This window comes from Cyrtonyx montezumae, unplaced genomic scaffold (genome assembly GCF_038088225.1).
Source record: "Cyrtonyx montezumae isolate F1298 unplaced genomic scaffold, pur_monq_1.0 scaffold_8, whole genome shotgun sequence".
In the NCBI taxonomy this organism is placed as follows: Eukaryota; Metazoa; Chordata; class Aves; order Galliformes; family Odontophoridae; genus Cyrtonyx; species Cyrtonyx montezumae.
The window spans coordinates 79,528,498-79,550,504 of NW_027072089.1; the positions used below are offsets into that span (position 1 = coordinate 79,528,498).

The 22,007-nt window shown below is 37.8% G+C and overlaps 1 protein-coding gene across 1 annotated transcript in view; it reads left to right on the plus strand.

Moving 5' to 3' along the window:
- FARS2 (phenylalanyl-tRNA synthetase 2, mitochondrial) overlaps positions 1 to 22,007 on the plus strand; it is a 186,043-nt gene that overhangs the window by 6,849 nt on the left and 157,187 nt on the right. Inside the window, exons 2-3 of the mRNA XM_065753416.1 lie at positions 1,844 to 2,003; positions 8,426 to 8,557. Coding sequence (XP_065609488.1) covers positions 1,844 to 2,003; positions 8,426 to 8,557 — 292 coding nt within the window. The remainder of the gene's footprint in view (positions 1 to 1,843; positions 2,004 to 8,425; positions 8,558 to 22,007) is intronic.

Genomic DNA, 22,007 nt, shown 5'->3' on the forward strand with positions numbered 1-22,007 from the left:
ACCATGCCAAACAAGGGAGCCAATTTCTCTCCATTGACTACCTAAGGTGCTTACAACAAATCCACTGGTTGAGCTATGGCTGACTTCTTAGAATACCTTCTGACTTTCAAAGCCAAATGGAAGATGGTCAGTCTGCCCTGCTGATAGTAAATTTACTTGTAGGGTGCATGTCATTTGCATCTTCCAGCCAGTGCAGAAGTAATGCCAGTAGGAAGAAGGGTCCTTAATCTTTTAGGTATGCACTTGAATAAAAAGTGTGTCCTTTAACAGCATACTGCCTAGTTTTGTCAGGTTGTGGCCTTTTGATTAGTAAAGGCATTATTGTTAGAATGGTGAATAATTGTTTTAGTCTGTATTTCTCTTTTTGCTTCATAGTTTGCACTTTTCTGCAGTGCACTAAGGAGATTAAGGGAATTGAGAGGTATTTTGTCAGTCTGCCAGTCAATTCTTCTCCTGACGAGCAATACAGTGTTAAATGCTACTGATGGTTTGTGTATATCTATTTATTTATTTAAGTCCCTACATCTGTTTGGCTGCTAGTTTCTGTACTGTGCTCAAGCTCCTCCTGCATGCGTCGTGTGTGCAAAGCATATTATAAATCATTTAATTGTAGCCAGCACTTGTAAGCTACCAGAGGTTCATTTGTACTTTTTATAAGCATTTCATGCACTGAAGAAATCAAGCTGCAACTAAAACAACTTCTGTACACATCCATCGTTAAGATGCTGTTTGTGGCATCTCTTGAATAAGAGTTAGTTATGCTTGCAGGTGCAATGTGCAGAAAATCTCAATGTGTGTGTGGTTTTTTTCCCCCCTCTGTGTCTGATGGATTTAATGTGGAAGGAGGAAGACAAGGGGTAGAAAAGGGTACTGGAAACATTTTCACTATTAGATCTCCCTACCCTCCAGAATTAAAAGCTATGTAGCTGTAAGGATTTCAAACCAAATTCTCTTTGCTATGTACAACCGTTCACTTGTCTCAGCAAGGCACATGACATCTAAAGATTTGACTTACAGTGTTTTATTGGTCTCTTTGAGAGCATTTAGAATGACCAGTATGTATCTGCCTGGGACTTCCTGGACAGAAGCGTGTGAGGTTGTACAGGAAATCAGAAGTCTTCAACTTGCAGCAGATGTAGAGGAGAGCAGCATCTGCATGAAGAGCAAGTTTTGTACATCTCAAATAAAGAGGATCACCTGCCCATGTACTTTGTAATTTGGAAACCTCAGAGCGTGAATCCTTCAGTGCCCTGTCAGCAAAATTCCTGCACACAGGCAGTGCCATATGTGGGAAAATGCAGGAAAATGGTAGTTCTTATACAAATAAGCTGTTCTGAAGATTTATCAAATGTTGGCAGCTTTAGGTCTCTTTAAACTATGTTTTTGGAAGTTATTTGATTACAACTTTTATAAAATGTGCTATTTTGGGGGGGGGGCAGAGGAATATTTATTTTAGGTCATTAATTTAATCTTGAAAAAATGTTGAAGTTGTGATTAATGCCATTTCATATTGTAGTTGCTGGGTTAAAATTAACATGCAGTGTTGCCTTGCTTTCACAATAACTTTTCTATTTCCTTTATAATTTTTTTTTCCTGTAGCTAATCATATAATTGAAGATACAGCTCAGAAATAAAAAAAAAAATCTTACTTGAATATTTATGTTCTTGTGATAATGATAGATCTCACTGTTTAGTGAAAGGAATTTGTATAAAATCATTCTTTGCGTTTGTTTTCCAGGGTGCAGACTTAGCAGGTAAGATTCCCCTTAGATCAGTAAAATTTCATTTTCTGCTTTCATTTTGAGAGTCCTTGATGCCAAACACTGTTGTGTTTTCATTCTAGTTATTCTCCAGTATTAAAGATGGTGAAAACTTCCAGTTGTTTGAGCAAGGGCATCGCACTACTCACAAACAAGAGTGTCACACCATGGAGGCAGTGAGGCTGGTGGAGTTCAATCTGAAACAAGTGCTCACAAAGCTCATGACTCACATCTTTGGTGATGGTAGGTTTTTGTACCTTTTTTCCTGGTCTTCTGATGGCTGTAGGTATCCATACCTTTCACAGAGAAGTTACTGTATAATGAAAAACTAGAGAGCAAGGAGTGATGCTGGTGTTTTGAAACATCCATATGTTTTAATGATAGCTATAGTAATATGAATGAAGACTCACAAAATTATTTACATTTTCATCTTAAGTTTCATTAGAGTTCCATCAATGAGTGTTCTAATGTCAGAGTGTCTGGGTATTGATTGGCCGTTCAGCTGTGTAGTCTTTGTTTGGCTTTTCATACTTTTGTATGTTAACTTATAAAGCTATTGAACACAGCCCAGCAGACCATGTATAATCATCTCTTAGTTTTCCTGAATACATGAGGCTGTGAGGCAAGTGAAGAGGTTTTGGTTATTCCAGTGAGTCAAAGTAACATAATGAGCATGAATACAGGTGGTGACATGATCCATCTACAAGCTCTCATGTGACAGCAAAGAGCTTGACAGGAGATGTATGTACGAGCACGTGATGCTTTGCTACAGAGATGCTATAAGCTGAAAAATAATTGTTTGGTACTAAGTGTGGAGTGAGGAAGGGTAATGAATGTCAGGGTATAAGAATGAAATATCCTCTCCTCAGAAATACCTGCTTTTGGTTTCAGTAGCTGCTGAATTTATAAATGGCCTGAGTTAAAATTGCTGCCCTAATGCTATTTCCTGGCAAGTAGGGCTGCTCTTCTAAACTGATTCATTTTTCTGTTGAGGAAATACTGGATGATATTAAAATGCATGGGGAATGTTGGCTACTTTCAAAGCTCTTTTAAGATGCCCTCTGAATTTAGAGTAGTAGTTCCAAGAGTAGATTGATGATGGTAGCAAATCCCGTCTATGACTCTGACTATTCTTCTCATATCTTAATGTACAATTTACAGTTGGGGAAACTTCTACCACTTTTTGTTTAATCCCACCTACACACAATTGTTTTAGGTTCTCAAGATCAGTTTTTCTTCTAGGTGTATTTTGCTTAACAGCAGCCTTTTGAGGCATACAAAATTAGTATCAAAGTGAGTAATAGGAAGAATGGTATGTTTAGATGAACCTCAGATGCTGAAGATGTTGTTGAAGTGACGATTTTTAGGTTTTATTAGTGATATCTGAAACAGTAGCAACATCCTTCTCTGGCTGTTGACAGATGCTGCACTTTAAGCTTCAGTCTGTTGGTTATTGCTTATTTGTCTACCATCCACATAATGGCTAGAAAGACATTAAAAACAAATGATTGCAAACTTTGAGTCTGACAGTAGCTACGTTTCTACCCACAATATTTTTCCTGAAATAAAAAGCATGATATATAGGTAGTGATTTAAATATAATTGTCTTTTTCCCCCTCATTTCTGTGAACGTGAAGCTCTCTCTCCTTCACTTTCTTGATTTTCTGAGCTATCAATACAAACTGGAGAGTAACACTCAAAGAAGCAAGTTTCATGCCAGGTACTAGACATATAAGATGGGTTCAGAGCAAGTGGTCTGTGATGCACACAATATCAAAGTTATTATTTGATAGCTGTCTTTACATTTTCATTTCATTTTTTTTACTTTCCAGAATATTTTTAATTCATTTTGTCTCATCAGTCTCTGATACATCCCATGATATCTCATTAACATGTATATGTCTAATTTATCTGATTGGCCCCAACTCAACCCTCTTAAATTTTTCTATTTCTTTCTTACTGCTTCTTGATGTAGAGGTTTGGAGGCTAACTTTACTTGGTAAGACCAAAGTTTAAAGGCACAGAGTATCACAGCTTTTTCTTCTTGTATTTCTTCTTATTATTGACATGAGTACAGGTGCTTCCTTGATATTCTTGACATCTGAAGCCAGTTTAAGCTCCAGATGGACTTTTGCCTTCCTAGCAGCATCTGTATGCCCAAGCAATATTTGTTTACCTTTTTTGTGAGTCTCTCCCTTTTTTCCATAAACCTTACACTTTAACCAAGCTGTTGTAATGTTTCACCATCTTTTTTTATTTTTCATTTTTATATTCTATTTTGCTCCTTAACCTCCTCTTGACCCTTAAGTTCTTGGAGTCCAATCTTATGATCACTGTAGTTAAGGCTGCTTTTGGCAATATCTCCAAACAAGTCTTTCTTATTTATAGGCATTCAGGTTTGGGTTAATTTCCAATTATTAAATAAATGTGTGTTGTCTTATATTCCCCGGGTATAGTAGTTTTGAGTACCCATTTCCAAACCAGTTCTCATTCTGTTTTTTGCCAAAACTTTTGATCTTTATCATTCTGGTATTGTTTTTAGTATTTTCTGCAAATTCCTGGTGTATTAGAGTGAACAACCCTAACTAACAAGCTGTTGCTCTCCTTATTATTGCATTAGGGAAGTCTCTGTTTTTCCAATAAATGTTTTGGTTGTAAGGGGTGTGAAAATCCCTATTAAAATTTAAACAAAGAAAGAAATAAAAATAATCCAGGGAGTTTATAAGTGGTTCTCAGACATTCATCCGATTTTTGTGAAGAGAACAGCCTTTGTGAATGTTGCTTCTATCCTGCTGGGTGGGGCAAGGGGAATTGAGCAGTGGAGATTTTGGAAAGCAGATGGATTTGTAGCAAAAATCAGTTGCCTTGCCAAGTTAACTTGTAGAGCGATTTGAGCTCAAAGTTGATCATACTGATTTTTTTTTTTTTGTGTGTTGGTTGAACACTTGTCCCTAAATATATTGAAATTGTCTTGTAGTATTCCATTAGATTTTCCTCATTAAAGACTTTTTTTTTTCCTGTTGTTTATTATTTTCTTATTTATCTAACAAATTCTTAGGTACCTGTAGGAGAGTGTTGAATGGACAACTAATGTCAAATTTTGATTAATAGTTCTGTCACATAGGGTGAATACCTTGAAAGAATAGTACCCACACAAGATAATGAAGGTGGACAATATATTTTTGGATTGATTATTCAGATGGTAAAAACACACCTGGTAAATTAGTAAGGGCACACCTGGAACTCCACACAGGAGGGATCTCCAACAAGAGAACCTTTCCCAGTGGTGGTCAGCCCTTAAATGGGGTCTGGGAAAGGTGGAGCCAGACTCCACCCCTTCCAATCACACAGGTAAATTGTCTTCAACTGTGCTCCTGCAGCTGACTCAGTGCTCACCTCAGGTGATCAATCAGTGGTTCAGGCTGTGATTCAGCAGTTCCCCTGCATGTCATTTTTAGGTCTCATCAAGCAGCCACCAAATGTCATTTAAGTATAACGCATTGCTCTTCTCTTGTGCTCTGCTGTAGTGCTATCTCTGTAGGGTGCGCTGACATCTATGAATGCAGAGTTTTGAGAAAAAAAAAATTATTGGTGACAGAACGGCCTGGCTAATAACTTCTGAAAAACATGAGCTAGCATAAGTTTGTGAGTAGCCAGCTCCTCTTTGTTATAGGAAAATGAATAAGGTGTGAGCTATTCAGCAATTGGCACACCTCTGTGGTGTTGGGCCCTGGCTTGGTACCTTGTGTTCTGCCTAGCCCCTTCCTGCACAGCTTTCTTCTTTCCCCCATAGATTCCTTCCCTAAAACTAATCCCTACAGCAACAAAGAAAATTTTTGGTTAGTAAAGACCATCTGGATCTTTGGCTTTGTTGCTTCTACACTGTGGAATGGCAACTGTCTGCTTTCGTGTGGGGGTTGTTTTCTTCTTTTAGTGTCTTTTGTTAAGTCTTTTTCATAAGGAGACTCATGCTAGTGCTAACAGATACTTTTCTAGTCTAATATCTGGTAACACCATTAGTTGTAAGTGCAAGCCAAAACCAACTTCTTACTTAGTACACGGAAATTACAGTAACGATTCAATTTCTCCTTCCTCATTGGAGATGTAACATGTAGATTGCTAATGGATATCTGCCCACTGAAGGACTCACATGGTCACTGTGAGGCTGTGAACTAAGCTAATATAAACAATTCTTTTGAACTAATAAAATTGGTGAGTTTATATCCGGTGTTTGGGATCTGGTTAGATTCTGTATTGTACCTGTTTAAATACCCCTCTGGGTTTTTAAGTCAGACGGATATGCATCTCTTGGCCTCCCAGAATGGCTAGATAAGATCATTTTTTTCTAAGATAACCATTATCTTTTTATGAAGAAATAAATTGGGCCTAATCAAGTAATTTTCTAGTACTACAGGAAGCCTAGTTGTCATAATCCTTTATAAGCCTTTAGTGTTTTAATTTGCTGAGTGCAAGCAATGTCCTCTATTCCTTGGGAATATGTTGAACAGCAAGACAATATTTTGTGTCTAAATAATAAATGTAACCATTTATTCTGTGATACTCTGTGGAGAGGCTCAGTCTTACTGAGCTGTCTGCTCTTCAGTAAAGTCTTCCAGAGCCAGGACTGAAAGAAGACTGTAAAATACTGAGGTATTATTGGTTGTCCTGGCTACTTTATGGATAAAGCTACTGTGTCATATGAGGCTTAACTATTAGTTTAGAGGGCAAGATGAAAGGTGAGAGCAGTTTCTTCCATGTGATATTGTTTTATTCATTTTTATTTACATTTACAACAAATGTCCCTTAAGAGAAGCACCTACATGCCTTAAAACTCAAAATAAACTTTCTTTTAAATTTTAAATGAGAATGAAGAGCAGATAAATTCTTTTTTCCTGAGCTTCATTGTGAAGTAATTGGATGATTACAAAAAACTACTATCAGAATGCTGTTAGTTAACATCAAACTATTTAAATATTCCATGTCATTCTTGCTGCAGTTGCAGATTTTGCAAGCTAAATGAAAATATGTGGTGTACAGTGCTTTATGGTGAACAATGACTTCTATAGCCTGGGGATTAAAAGCAATTGTACAAAGCTAGAGAAATGTCAAAAATGTTTTCCACTTATTTCATGGTTGTACACACTTGAATTTACATCTGTGTAATGTTTTTATTGTTATCTAGACAAAAAAGCTGTGAAGTGATGGCTCTAAGTCACAATACAGTTATGAATGGTATAATTGCTAATATTTACAGTTCTCTGAATTCTTCGTGTAAAATTATCAAAGCGGATGAAAATCAATCTGAATCCTGATGTTGATGTTTAAGAGAGGGAAGAAAAATTGAAAGTATTACTGTGTTTGTTCTGAAATCTGCCTCTCCATTGGGAAGTTTATTACCTCCAGAAAAAATACCCTGTGACTGTCACCCTTGGCTACACATACCTGTTTTTGTTGTAACTGCTTCTCTAGACAAATCTAATGTTTCAGAAACAATGAAAATCCAATTCTTGAGGCTACAGCAAATGTTTTAATTTGGAAAAATCATCTAGATAAATAATGCAATTGAACATTTTAAGTTCCTCATGTGAAATAGATTCCCCCAAAAAAGCCCCTCGGATCAAACCGGGGTCTTAATAGTTGTCATCACCCAAAGAACTTTGTCTCTGCCCCTTGCTTTCAAGACTGGGCCTGTCTAATTGTCAGCAACTCTTCCACTGATTAAGATTTGGCTTAAATGAAGAGTGGGATGATCTTTGGGTTAAGGCAAATGGAGAATAAAATTCTCATGGAGAATTGGCACTTCAGTTATACTTCATTTTCTTGTCTCATGTTTCTGAGACCTGTTTTTCCTGGTTCTTAATGACAAGAGAAAATTTTTCAGCAAAAGAACACTTCATAAGTGATTATAAGAACTAAAACCAATTATAATAAGAGCCTTGACAGCAGCCCTACATTTGGCAGCAGTGCAGAGCTTGCCCCTTTCTGGCTCTGCCACTCTGTAATATTAGGTGGTTCCCATCCTTGTTCAGTGGGACTTCAGATGTGTGGAGAGCTCCTGCACTTCACAGTGTTTAAGGCTGGTCTCCTGGGTGCTCCACAGTTCTCTGCCTGTATTTGTATATAATATACCTTAAAAACACTGTACATCTCTAAATGCTTGTGTATATATTTATGTGCATCAATCTATGTTTTTAACTTTCATATTTAAACATGCGAAGAAAGAATAGCTGTGTATTTTAAATAGCATCTGATGAAAAATATTTCTTGCCTTGCTGATCAATAGAGTATGAGACTTGAGTAACTTCTCTTCACAGAAGAAGTTGCATCCTGGTAAAGAGAGCAACAAAATCACCAACTTTCAAAAGATTTTGGCTCATTTTCATTCTATACCGGGTGGTTGCCAGAGTTTGACAAATGATTGATTTGGTTTCAAAGGATGCTTGAATTGCACAAAGTGTTTTTCATATTAGAAAAGACATTGCCATTTTTTTCCCCACAAGTTTTAAGATTTATCGCCTCACGCAAGTGTTGTAAAATGGTTTGTTTGCTATTTATTTTCTCTGGATTGCTGTAATTGGTGTCATTAGTTGAAGGGTGAGTTTTACAGATAATCAGAGGAATGGCCTTTTACGTATGCACCCTTTATTTTTTAAACACTGCTACAGGACTGCAAGTCAGATGGGTAGACTGCTACTTCCCATTTACTCACCCTTCCTTTGAGTTGGAGATCAACTTCCAAGGAGAATGGCTGGAGGTTCTGGGCTGTGGCATCATGGAACAACAGCTGGTTAATTCAGGTACTGAAACTCCTTTACTTCACTGACATCTCTATTAGCAAAGACTTCCAGTGCAATCAGTTTCACAGCCTGAAATGCCCCATTCTCTCCTGGTGAGTGCAGGCATCTCTGTTAGCAGCTGCCTTAAATAGTCCTCAGGTGGAACACAGAGCTTACATGCTGTGATTTGAGCATTACCTCCAAGTGCGTGAGCTGGAGCCTGCAAACAGAGAGCTTGTCTTTTATTTCGTGCGATAAGGAGACAGATGAATCTTGGCTTTAAAGGAGAAACTGATGAATTGGGGTGTGTTTTTTTCTTTCTTCCAAGGGGAGTTGTGTGCATGCACAGTTAAGATTTTAGAGTTTCATAATCAAATAACATCCCCATGTATTTAGAATATGAGAGTGCTCTTGTATCTCTAAAGTGTAGAAAGAGGAAAGTGACTTCTTTAATATTGCTGTTTGGTTGCTGGGTAAAGGTAGGGTGTTTTTTAGCTTTGATTCATTTATTTTATCCTCAGATTTGTTACTAATGCAGTGACTGTAAACTGCTGCAAGAGCAGCATCATTTACTTTAATTGGAATTATTACAAAGAAATGTCACGATTTGCTTTCTGAAACTTACATACGAGTACAAAGAAAAGAGGGGAACCTGATATGTTTTTCTGATTATTTTCGCAGTGAAAATTTAGCATGCTTGTTTTTTCACTGACTGACAGTAGTCAGTTATGCACAGGACAGCGCTCAGACATCTGTCATTCAGTGTCTTGCAGTACTATTTATAGGTTGTAGGAGCCTTTTGGAATATGATCCATGTTATTTTCACAGGCATGCTTTCAGTCATGGCATACTCACTTGCTTTAGTTTGCAAAGCTATTATGTTTGGATGCATCCTGAATTCTTTCTTTGGTCCAGGTACAGTGACTATAAATGTCCCAGTTATTTGGTACTGCTTGTATTCTTCACTTTGCATGTATTTTTATGTGATTGTTTTCCTTTAAAAAAGATGAATCCCCTTCTAGAGTTTCTCCCCAGTGGGTTAATGCCTTATGCTGATGTTCTTTCTCAAGCTACCGTGTTCATGATACGGTAAATACAACACAGGTTCCAATCAGCCTCAGAAGTGAGAAACAAATATATTATTATTTTGATCAGATGTAATATGCTAATGGCCAGGTTTTCTTATTGTCAAACTTTCACATTGCTCCATTTTTATGTTTAGGTTCCTTTGGTGTATGGGTGGAGAGCTAAACTGTGGCCTCTAAACCATCATTGTGTTTGCACATGTATGTATGTGAACGAATGTGCCTGAGATGCAAGCAGGCAGGTTTCTAAAGCAGTGTTTTCAATTTAATGTACCTTAGCTCTTTTTCACCCCTCTGAGTTATGGCCTTGAAAATTCTCCCAAAACTCTCCCAAATATTAATCATAATTCTAGTTGTCCAGAAAACCATGAATTTAATAACTCAACTGTGGCTTTTGAATGACTACATTATTAATTCAAACAGCAGCAGAAAAAGGGAAGATTCCTTTACTTTATTAGCAGGGTATTTTTAGAAGGAGTTGCACTTTCTGCAGCCACACTTCTGTTTTTCTCCTCCCTCTGGTAATTCTTAAAGCACACAGCTACAAAAGCTGAGTCTAATGCATATCAGTCTAATTTATTGAAGCATTGATATCTGTTCAATGAAAGTGAGGAATAAGAGTGGTCATAACTTGTATTGTCTTGCAACTTGTTTGTTTTAAAGTAACACTGTAGGCAAGGTAGTTCACATCTTCCACCGGGTAAATCTACCCTCTCTTCTGCTCCTTGGAACGCTCTTTTCCTCAATCCTCTTTAACAACAGTTTGAAACCCCAGTAGGTTCCTGGCATGCTAACCTGTGTCTATTTATGGGGAAGCTAAGTTTGCTCTTACTAACTTGTAGATTTGTGCGTTTGTGTGTGTGTTGTGGCAGCAAGCTGCCTTTGCCCAAAAGTGAAAATGCAGAAATCCAGAAAGAAGATTTTATGTGGAAAATGATGAGAGTGAAAATTCTTTCCTATTTTCTCCATCTTTTTTTCACTATCAGGACTTCAGTGTCCTCCAAAACAATCTTTCACGTGAACATTTTCTTATTTGCTACCTTTGGAACATCCCTAGCACTTCCAGTATCCACAGTCAATGGGTGTTAACTATGGTATTACGCCTCCTAAGTCTTTGGAAGACCAAAGTTTTAATTTTAAAGCTTTCAGTTTTAAAGCAGTACAGATCAACAAGGAGCAAGATCTTCATCAAACTTGGGAAGGAGACTGTTGACTTCCAAACAGCTCTGTCTTTGCACCATTTGTTCCAAATACTTCCTGCTCAGTTGTATAAGAGGTAGTGTTATTTTGAATTAATGGAGATTTTCAGCCGAAAGAAACCAGGGTGGGCTACTCAGGAGTACATAACACAGATCTGTAATCTATTTATAGAGGAACACTAGTGTTTTCTTCCAGTAGAGTTTGCTCAGTAATAAACTTCCTTTACTGGTGGTAAGTATCACATTGCCTAACATTATGTATCTGTCCTCATTGCTGTGACTCACACTACAGATGTATTTTGCCTTATGAAGGAGTAAATGTTGATACCTACACCTTGCTGCTCTGTATGTCTCCTTTGTCAGATGCCCAGAGCAGGCACTGCAAATTGCCTGTTCACATCTCAATCTCTTCAAGGACTCTACTGGAAAACACCTTTGTACGGCTGAATGAAAGCGAGAAACATTACTCATTTTTGGATGGCTAACCTTGTGCTGAAGGAATATTTCACTGGTGTGCCAGTTCACCAGATAAATACAGAAAGATCTTTTTATGGTGTACTGGGCAGCTTGGTGATAAAAACTGGCAAATAAATTGATGGATTTGCAGAAATTTTAATTTTTTTATGTCATCTATAACATTTCTAGTATCTTGTAATCCAGGATTTTTGTTTTATGGTTTCTTTTTTTTTTCTCATTGATATACTGTTCAAATACACATTTCTGTAATGCAATATTTGATGGCAAGCATCACTTTTCATCCCAAGAGAAAATATTTCTATAAGGGAAAGGAAGATAGCTTTTCCTTCAGAATCCTCACACCCTTTTTTTTTCTTTTATTCTATTTTTATGTATTTATTTATTTAGTACTGCTTGTGGGTATAAGAATGGTTTGTAAGGCAATCAGAAACAATCAGTCAGAGCAGAAGTGCATATGCCTTTTGATCAGTAACAGCTGTAATTTGAACAGCCAGCACAGTTGATTTACTTCATTTCCCAGTTTTGTTCTGTTTCTTAGATATATATGATAGTGAATGAACTGATGAAGCCTTGTGGTTGGATTACAAGACAAAGCCCATGCTGCATCAGAGCCAGGATGTTGGGCCACGTGGAGCTGTTTCTTTATGCTGACAGAAGTTCCTGTCACAATGACATCTCTCTGCCTGAACTTCTCTGAAGTTCTTTAGGCTGACTGTCCTCCTAATGCAGTAAATCTTGATGATATTGACATTGATTGTGTCAAGATTTTTAGTCTTAATTGTAGAATTTCATTCTCGCTTTAATGCCTTCATGGAATTGGTGGTAAACTTCTTAAATTATTTACAGAAAAAAACAATACTTTGTTAAATTTTCTGATGCCTTAATACGTTTATGAAGGAACCCTTGTTTGATTTCAGTCACTTTAAAATAGAATGTAATAAAGACATTTAGTACATTTAAATAGAAATGGATCTGTGATAGGGAAAAACTGGTGAATCTGCTCAAATGAATTGCAGGTACTCTGCCTTACCTGGTTACCAACTCTTCTCTTTTTCCTTTTGAGGAGTGTGAAGACACTCTGTATGCTTCTCTTTTTTTTTTTTCCCTCTCTGTACTTCTTAACACAGTAAATTTATAGGTTCTGACATAGGTCTTCACAGTGTAGGTGTGATAAAGAACCAAAATATGAGAGGCAGCAAAACAAAATAGCATTTATTTATGTGACCATTAATTGCTTTGTTGCGTGCAACTTCCACAGTGCTTTACGTCATCTTTAAAGTTTCATGTTCCTAATAAATTAAGCCAACTTGGGATTTGCCCAGGGACAGATAGCAAGCCTCTTTCTTTGTTATTCATTGCATAGTGGGGATGATCTGTTCATCTGAACCATTCCAATTTTATGTGTTAACAGTGAGTAAGGTTTCAGTTGTCTTGGTGTGTTTACTGGCAAATAAAATCTTCTCGCCAGCATAACTATCATTTGCATTTAAGCCAATGCAGCTACTGAATAATCTTGTTTGCTTTAAAGGAACTATTTCTAATGGTGATATTTACTATTCTTGAAAGAAAAGTACACATGCACCCTATATTGTTACAGTGATATTGAAAAAATATGCATTTACTGCAAAGATGCACAGAATTGTCGGGGTTGATGTTACATGTTTCCCTAAGGCTGACAGTGCTAAAGTAGAACAATTATATGGTAATGTGAACATGAAAGATCACTATTATAATCTGATATTTGACACGTATAAAATCTAACTTTAGACTATGCTGTTTAATTTTTCATCTTTGTGTGCCCTTTTTTCATCTTAAACTGCACCTGCATACGTAACTTTAATAGGAATGTTATAGATGCATTTTAGTGTAAAGCGAAGTTATTTTTATTCTGGATAACACCAGAAAAACAGAAACTTCGCAGTATAGTAGTAAGTACTCTCAGTTTTAGGTCTGTGAAGAGGAGATGAGGAAATTAAAGTCAGTTAACATCACACAAGGTATTTATTTCTGTGCTTCGTGAGTTTACGATTAAAGATTCACAAAGATTGCATTAATTGGTGGGTGCTGAAGTTCCTGGATCTGTATGGAATTACACGATTAAAACTTTTGAGCACAGGGTGCTGCTTACTCAGAGGCTGTGATCATAGTGTTGCTTAGTACCTGTGAAATTGGTAGCAGTTAGGGTGTGATCCTTTGCTGATTGAAATCAATGGCAATGTTCTTGGTGTTCACTGTTGCAGAATATGTTAGCTTGGGACAGATACATGAAAATTTGACAACTAAATATTACCTTCCAAACCAAGAAACAAAAAAACATCTAATTGGGAAAAAAAAAATTGATAAAAAAAGATAATTCCATAATTTTTAGTAAGACTCTCTTCTTGTATTTTTTGAACTTCTGATGTTCTGCAGTAAAGTAACCTAAGGATGGCATGTCAGATCAAACTTCAGTTGAACACATCCTGATATGATGTCTCACGCAGTATCTCAGGCAGATGCATAAGGAGTGAAACAGGACATAGATGTTCTGATACACACTTGTAGCTTTCAACTTGCAGAGCTGAAATCAATACCTTTGTTTTTATTGCTTCCATTAATTAGTTTGAAGTAGTATTTTGAGTCCCAGGAAACCTCCAGCATCTTCTTTTGACCTTGTCATCTACCAGTTACAGTGAGAAGAGACACATGGGTGTCCCCTCTTATGCCACCTGTGAATTGTAACTCTCACTATTTCTTTCCAGGCTGAAGGATGCTATCATGCGGTCACCTCCAGTGTGGGAGCTGATCCGTACATTTGTGATCACTCTTATCTACATATTTTCCAGGCTTTTACTATAGGATGCCTACATCTAATGTTCAGTATGTGGGTATACGGGGTTTTTATACACCAGCATAAAAAGTTTGCATTCTCGTCCTTTTTTGATGATTCTTAGCATTCATTTTGCAGTACTTGCCTTTAATGAGCCTTAAGTTGAAATATGAAGGAAGGCTTTGGATGAGAACTGTGGGAGATGAACCCTTTGGTCAGTACTGATTGCCATGCAGATTTCTGTAAAACGAATGTTTGGCTTTGGGTGTGGGCTCAGATCGTGTTATGTTTCCTAGGGTTATGAATTGTGAAGGCAGCTATATTTAGGTTACCAGTAGGAAGAGTTGGGATAACTTTTTTGCAGCACATATGCACTTTTCTTCCTTCCGTATTTGAAAGTAACATCGGTATTTACAGTCTTAAGAAACAACTCACTCCCTTTTTTAATTCTTTTTTTTTTTTTTTTGAGATTGCCATGGCTTTAGTGAGGAAATGAGTAGGTACTGGGCCTTCAGTAATGCTCTGATGACAACTTTGTCAGCAGTTTGCATGCATTCAGTTTTAAAAATTGCTGTGCAATCTTGGTCTTCAAGTTGGGTGTGATATCTTGAATTTATAACAAAGGCGGCTTCCCTGCTACTGTACTTCTTGTTAATTTTGTGTATACTATCTATGAAGAAGAAATTGCCAACCTTGTCTGAAGTGCTTTGTGAATGGGCACTATTGAACATGAAGAGAGTTTGTCACAACTTTTGCATATCGTTGCTTTTGTTTTAAAGGGTGGAAGCTTATTTGTCATCAGTTAACTCTTTGATTAAACCTGATTCTTGACATGGAAGCTTTTTTGGCATTTAGAGGCCTTATTATTGATCAGCGGCAGGACTTTTTCCAAAATTTAAATAGTACTTGGCCCAGGGCTGCCACCTTCAGCCAAATACAAGTCTTCACATCTAGAACTCACTTGGCTGTAACACTGCAGTAAATACATTTTTCTTGAATCATTTACTGAGGATCCTTAAAACTGTGCGAAGAGAAGTAACAGTTTTAATTACATGCTCTTCCCACTCCTTTTTGCTTTAAAATTTTTTTTTTCTTTGCTAAAGGATTATTAGGGGGACAGTCTTCTTGGGCAGTAAATTAGTAATTAACAGTGTTACTGAGTTGACATAGAGGGGAGTTTATTTTGTTTATTTTTTTAATTTATGAACATGTTCTTAAATTCAATTATAGTTAAGGGTGGTTTGGTTTCATATATCAATCAGCAGGAGGTGTTTTGAGGAAGGGGGGAAATTTAATATCTTCCATCTAGCTTTTTTTTCTTTTTTTTTTCCTTTTTTTCTGTTCGGCTTTTGCCTGGTAAATTACATTAAAATGTTGGAGCAGATGGTGCATGTGGCTTAAATAGTATGCAGACCCATGTTCTGTCTATGCTAACAGCTCTCTGCGGGGACCTTGAAATAGTTAAAGCTGTACATGTGTATATGGATAGAGCGTATAAGGGTAAATATAATGCATTTAAAATACATTCCTGCAATGCTTCAAGGTGAAATTGAAGCTGCAGAGGTCTATTGCTGTCTGGTGCAGCTGGAGCCTCCCAAGAACACTGGATAAAAATGTGCATGGGGGATGCTGGGTGGGCTGCAGTCCTTCCCACACAGTGCACCAAAGAGATTTAAGTCTGCAGCGCAAGCTTCACAGTTCCCCATCACAAACCTCTCAGTGTTTGAAATCTGTTCTTTTTAGGTCACTGTGTCTGTCTCCTGTGCAACCACATCACTGCAGTACCCCAATGTCTCCCAGTCTTTTCTGTGCTTTTTCTCCCAAGACGGTTATGAGATAGGGAAGTGTCGTCATCCCTGTTTTATGGCTTGGAACTGAAGTGCACAGGAGACTGACACACATACATGCACACTGTAGACAACGGTGTTGGCTGCCTCAGAAAGAAAATTTGATTTCTTACAGTGCTTATATACCCATAGAGACAGGAGGTCTACCACCATACTTGGAAGGCATGACTCAGGGTTCTTTTCTGGATCTCAGTAACGTGCAGCCTCTCTCTGTGACTGGCTGCAGGGGGAGCCTCCTCTCCTGATTTAGGCAAGTACCTGAAGGTAAAGCAGTCAGTGTTTCAGATTAAATGAAATTAATGGGAAATCAGGAAGCAAATGGGTTTGAGTGATTTCTGTCTGTGACGGAAATGAGAGCTGATTCCAAGCTGAAGATTAATATCTCAGCTTTTGAGTCACCTTTGTCTCACTCTTACATGTGCACGTACACTTATCTACCTATGTGAATGCTCACAGAGACAAAAAACAAGTGACCAAATAAATACAAAATGAGAAAATGTGGCTTACTGTCATCCTGCCCAGTGTAAACATTATAGCTGGCTAATTCCAGAGACATTCCACTAAACTGGCAGCCTCTGAAATTTTGCTCTGGCTGGTCAGATACAGAGCTGGTGTAGAACTGTAGGTTTTTAGAGAAAGCTATGATTGAAAATTTGTATGTATTCTGCAACATTTTGTACAGATACCCACAAATGTATGATCATGGTGCATCTAGAAAAATGGCTTGCCAAAAACAGTGCTGATAAGTTTAAAAGGGAATAAGTAATAGGTCAGAGGACCCAATTTCCCCCCACAATTCATGATGATCTAGCCTCTTTCCAAGGTGAGGAGCTCTGATTATAGTCACTTAAGTGGCTTTAGACAGCCTGTGTAAAAAAAGTCCTTATGTGTAAGGTGAGATGTTTGTTAGGGTTGGGAGAGAAATTATCTGCCCTTAGTTGACTACACATCTCTTGACTGGAAAAGTATCACCCATAGCCAGGGGCAGCAGAAATGTCAGCCACTTTTTCAGCCTCTTTGTAATAATGGTTACCGGCTTCCCTCAAGATCACAAACCTAAGCAACTACTTGTATTGCAGTCCAGCAAAGGGACTGTTCCATAATTTGTTGAGTTGGATCTAACCATTTTTTTTAAACAGTTTTTTTTGCAGAATTCAACTGTAAAATTTATAGAAAAGCCCATGTTGGAAAGGACCATCGCAATCATCTGGTCCAACCTTTCATGTTAAAACCAAGACCTAGGCAAGATTGTCTAACACCTTGTCTAGCTAAACCTTAAAAATCTCAAGTGCTGCAGAATCTATCATATCCTTGGACAGGTTATTACAATTATTGATTGTTTTCACAGTAAGATTTTTTCCTTTTATATAAAACTGGAATATTCCCAGCACATTTTGTATCCACTGTCTCCTTGTCTCTCACATGTGATACAGATTCTTAGGAACTTAAAGGTTTGAGTTCCTAAAGAGTATTTTTAACTTGGAATGGCTCTTATAAAGAAAATCTATTTCTTGCATCTCCTTTCCACTGAAAGAAGAAATCAGGAAGAGTTTATTTCCTACTTTTGCCTGAAATTGCCAATTTGGTTTGATATTGAGTTGGTTTCTTTTGAGGTGACTTGGGGGAAGTCTTGGTCTTGCCTTGATAAAATGAGTTGCATGGAGTTGATGTTGTGGTCAATCAAAGTAAATGTTGTTTTACTTCTTACTCGTTTCTCTTAATCTATTAACCGTGGCTACACCACAAAGTCTGATGTGTGTACTGTGTTATAAAATACTTTTCCCCCACACTTCCTTTTTCCTTGTCAAAGGACTTGCCTGTTATCTCCTCCTTAATTTACAGCTCTATTTTTAAAACTGTTTTTTCATCAAGTTTTTCATCCAGAAGGAACCCATAAAATTTTTGAAATGTTGCTTTCTCTGATTTTATTACCTTTGACAGACTCATTATGTATGTTAGAGCTGGTGTTCTTCAAAAGAATTAGTATAAGTTTACCCTCAATCTCTATGTGCTTGTGTAGAATGAACAAATATAGAATTCCATTTTATGACAATTCTATTACACCTATTTCTGGGAAATGTGTTATTTATTTGCAGGGGTATTTTGTGGGGAAGTAAGTAGTGGATTGGATTTTGAAGGGAGTAGTTATTATAGAACTTGGATGGCCATTTGAGATTGTGGCTCCATATGATTTTGCCATCTGAGTAGTACTGTCAATAGATTTAGAGGATAATTTCACTTTCATGGTGCAAGACCACATTTTTAGATGAAATTTATGTTCCTTATCTTTGCAATTTAGGAAACTACTTTGTCTTCATGCTTCATTTTCTCCTGCCCAAAAATGTCTGTGGAAAAGTGTTAACTCAGTCTAACATCTATCTTGAAACCAGCAAGAGTGGTTATTTGATTGTCTGGCACATGGTACGTCTTTCCATCTAGCAATGAAAGCTTTTTGTAGCATGTGAACCTGATTTTAGTCTATTTGGAATCTAAAAAAGAAAAAAAGGTGATAGAATGCACAGTATCATCTTCTAATGTTTACATTGCATTTAAAATACTCAGTCCACGTGTATGCATTGAGACTCCTTCCCTTTAATTTTTTTTTAATTAAATATTTAGTGATTCAGTGTGATTTGTCTCCATGAGATCCAGCAGGATGAACTGTGTGCTGCACACAAGAGAAGACTAAATAGTGTACTTTATTAAGCAACTCCAAAGGAGAAGGAAGTGCTATTCTTGAAATCCTTGAAGAGCAACAATTTATAGCACAGAAAAGGTTTTCCATTGCCTTTATTTATGCAAATGAAAATACTGCCAAATAATGCTGTTGAATTAGTGCATTTGACGAATGCTGAATGTTTTTTATCAGCCAGGAGTTAGTCCAATGAGCCTAATGTAACTCCTCATCAAGCTAGGACACCCTGTGGGTTTTTGTTGTTGTTTTGTTGTTGTTGCACTGTAAAATTCGTTTTTGATATTCGCAGAACATTTATCAGAACTACCCAACTGAGAGTGGGGGAGAGATTTTATTGGCACGCTTCTAACTGTACCTGACACGTACACAAAGCTCAGCTGAAATGATTTCAATTCTGAGGATTTTAGGAATCATAGAATCACCAAGGTTGGAAAAGATCTACAAGATCATCCAGTCCAACCATCCATCTAGTACCGGTAGTTCTCTCTAAACCATGTTCCTCAACACAACATCTAAACATTCCTTGAATACCTCCAGGGTCAGTGACTCCACCACCTCCCTTCCAGCGCCTGACCTCTCTTTCAGAGAAGTATTTCCTAACATCCAGTCTGAATTTCCCCTGGTGCAGTTTGAAATCATTCCCTCTAATCCTATCACAAGTTACAAGAGAGAAGAGGGTGACCTACAGCTAACTACAGCCTCTCTTCAGGTAGTTCTGCACAGCAATAAGGTCAGCCCTGAGCCTCTTCTCCAGACTGAACAATCCCAGCTCCCTCAGCCGTCCCTCATAAGGCCTCTGCTCCGTAGCCCTCACCAGCTTCATTACCTTTCTCTGGACGCGCTCCACAGCCTCAATGTCTTTGTTGCAGTGAGGGGTCCAAAACTGAGCACTGTACTCAAGGTGTGGCCTCACCAGTGCTGAGTACAGGGAAACAGTTATTTCACTGTTCCTGCTGGCAACACTATTTGGTACAAGCCAGGATGCCATTGTTGTTTTTGGTGACAAGGGCACACTACTCGCTCATGTGCAGTCGAGCATCAACAAATACCCCCAGAGTTTATACCCTTCTTATATGGTGGCACCTAAACCTGGCCCTAGTGCTGGAGATGCAGTCACATAGAGCAGAGGAGACAACCCCTCCCCTTGCCCAGTAGCAGTGCTGGGCCTGATGCACAGTTGGCCCTTAGTAGTGCCAGAGCTCAGTCAATTTGCTGCCACCCAGAATATGCAGGCCTCTTTCAACAGGACTGGCATGCAACCTTCTCATTGAGAGAGTTAATGGTTATTTCCCACTGATCATGCCACCGTGATGACAACAGTTTAGGTTGAGACAGTGACACCAGCCTCATCCGTCTCATCTGGGGTAGAGGCTGGCAGAATTGGCTTGCCTGGTTGTTTGTGTGCCAGCATCTCATGACCCACTGCTAACCACGTGGCGTGAGCTGTGGCTGAGAAAGTTTGTCTGAATTGCACATAAGCAAATACAGAACCACTCCAGGGCCAGAGTTTGGTCATCGTTCCTGCCATTAGAATAGCCTTTTATTTTGCTATAAATTCAGACTTTTGACGTACGTAAGTCAGCTCTGCTGATTTTGTTTGCAACTTGTATTATAAAGAATAACTTAGCTTGAATCTTGTTTTTTTCTGTAGTTGTTCTGATTTGCTTTGCAGTTCATTGTTCATGACAAGGACACCTCTGTGAGCAGTAGAGAGGATAGAACGTACAGCATTTGAATATGAAAGCATTAGGAAGGAAGGGTTTATCCTGTGAAGTGTGATGACTTTTCCAGAGGGAAGGAAGGAATTTGGAACAGATTTGGCACATCTATTCTGCTGGAGCATTTCTGTGGTGCACCTAGGGGTTGGAGACAGCCCATTCCAGCTAGTGTAACAACTAGTTACAGACAGAATGCTTCTGCACTGAAATGAATCGGGGAAAAATGTCAACCTGTATTAACACTTCTCTCCATGTAAATAACCATGACAGGTTACTAATAGATATTACAGCAATGTCTCCTTTTTCCTGAACAGAACAGATGCCATAAATTATGTAGTCTGATGACTGTGTAGTGAGCATCAGTAATAAGTTTGATCCTGAGTATTCTGTCATAATCCTACTAAATTTCTGTATGTAACAATAAATAGAATTCATGAGGTAGCCATAGAGGTAATCTGGTGCCTATCTTGTTTGGGGGCCAAGTTGAAGGAGAGGTTCAGAGAGGAGGGTTGTTGGTTTGCTTTCTTCTGATGGCCATTTAGATTATTTAAAAACCTTAGCTGAATGTTTGAAAATCTTGGCCAGCTCTGTGTCAAAATTTCCCTTTACCAAGAAAAGTAAAATAATAATAATAATTTCCCAAGAAAGAGCCATAAGGTGGTGGCTATAACTTTGTCCCTCTTCACCTGCAATGCGTAATAATTTTAATCTCCTTTTTATCTTAAAATTGTGAGGACAGGAAAAAATAATAATGATGATTCTTCTCACCCTGAGAATTGCTGCCCTTCTTATTCCGAAGCTTGAGCTGCTCATTCAACAGTGCCAGTTTTCTTTATGAAGATACCAGAGATTAATGCTGAGATTGTAGCTTATAACTTTTTCTACTCTTAAAAACAATTATTAAGGTGAGTCTATTGAGTTTTCTTTTCAAACAGTGATGGATACAAAATACCTGTGCTGGCTGTAACAGAAGAAAAGTTCATAGGAATCATTTAAATAAGGCAGGAGTCTCCAGTTAGGAGTTCAGCTTTAACTGTATGGGTTGAAAAGTATTTAGCTAATGAATTATTCCAACAAACAAGTACAGTAAGGGGAATCCTTTTCTCCTGTTAGCGTTTACTTAGCATCTGTCAAAAGTGACAGTTAAACTCTTGACTGCAATCCTTTTTCATCTTTGAGAGAATTTTTTCTTGATACTGCCTCATGTGTTACAGTAGAAACAGTAATTGCCCAAATCTCTCTGCTACTGTACTAGAAGCTATTGTATTACAAATAAAATGGGTAGAGCTACTCATCTTTACAAGTGCTAAATTGCTTCCTATTCTTATTGAATGAAAGATGATGATCTTAAATAGGAAAGCTTTTCCTGTATTGGCACTTGCTGCTTCATTTATTTATTTATTTATTTATTTACTAGGGAACAGTTTATTTTGTAAAGGAAAGGCTACTTTCCATAGCGAGGAGGTTTAGTGATGTAGCTCGATTGCAACTCATATGCATCATAGGCCCATGAGCAAGAGGAATTAAGAAAGTGTGCGTTTACAGGAAGCTAGAATTCATGTAATCCATCTAAAAGTGCATGAATTCATGCAATAATTTAAAACAATATTTGTGTGTTTTGGTTATACTGCTACCAGCTTT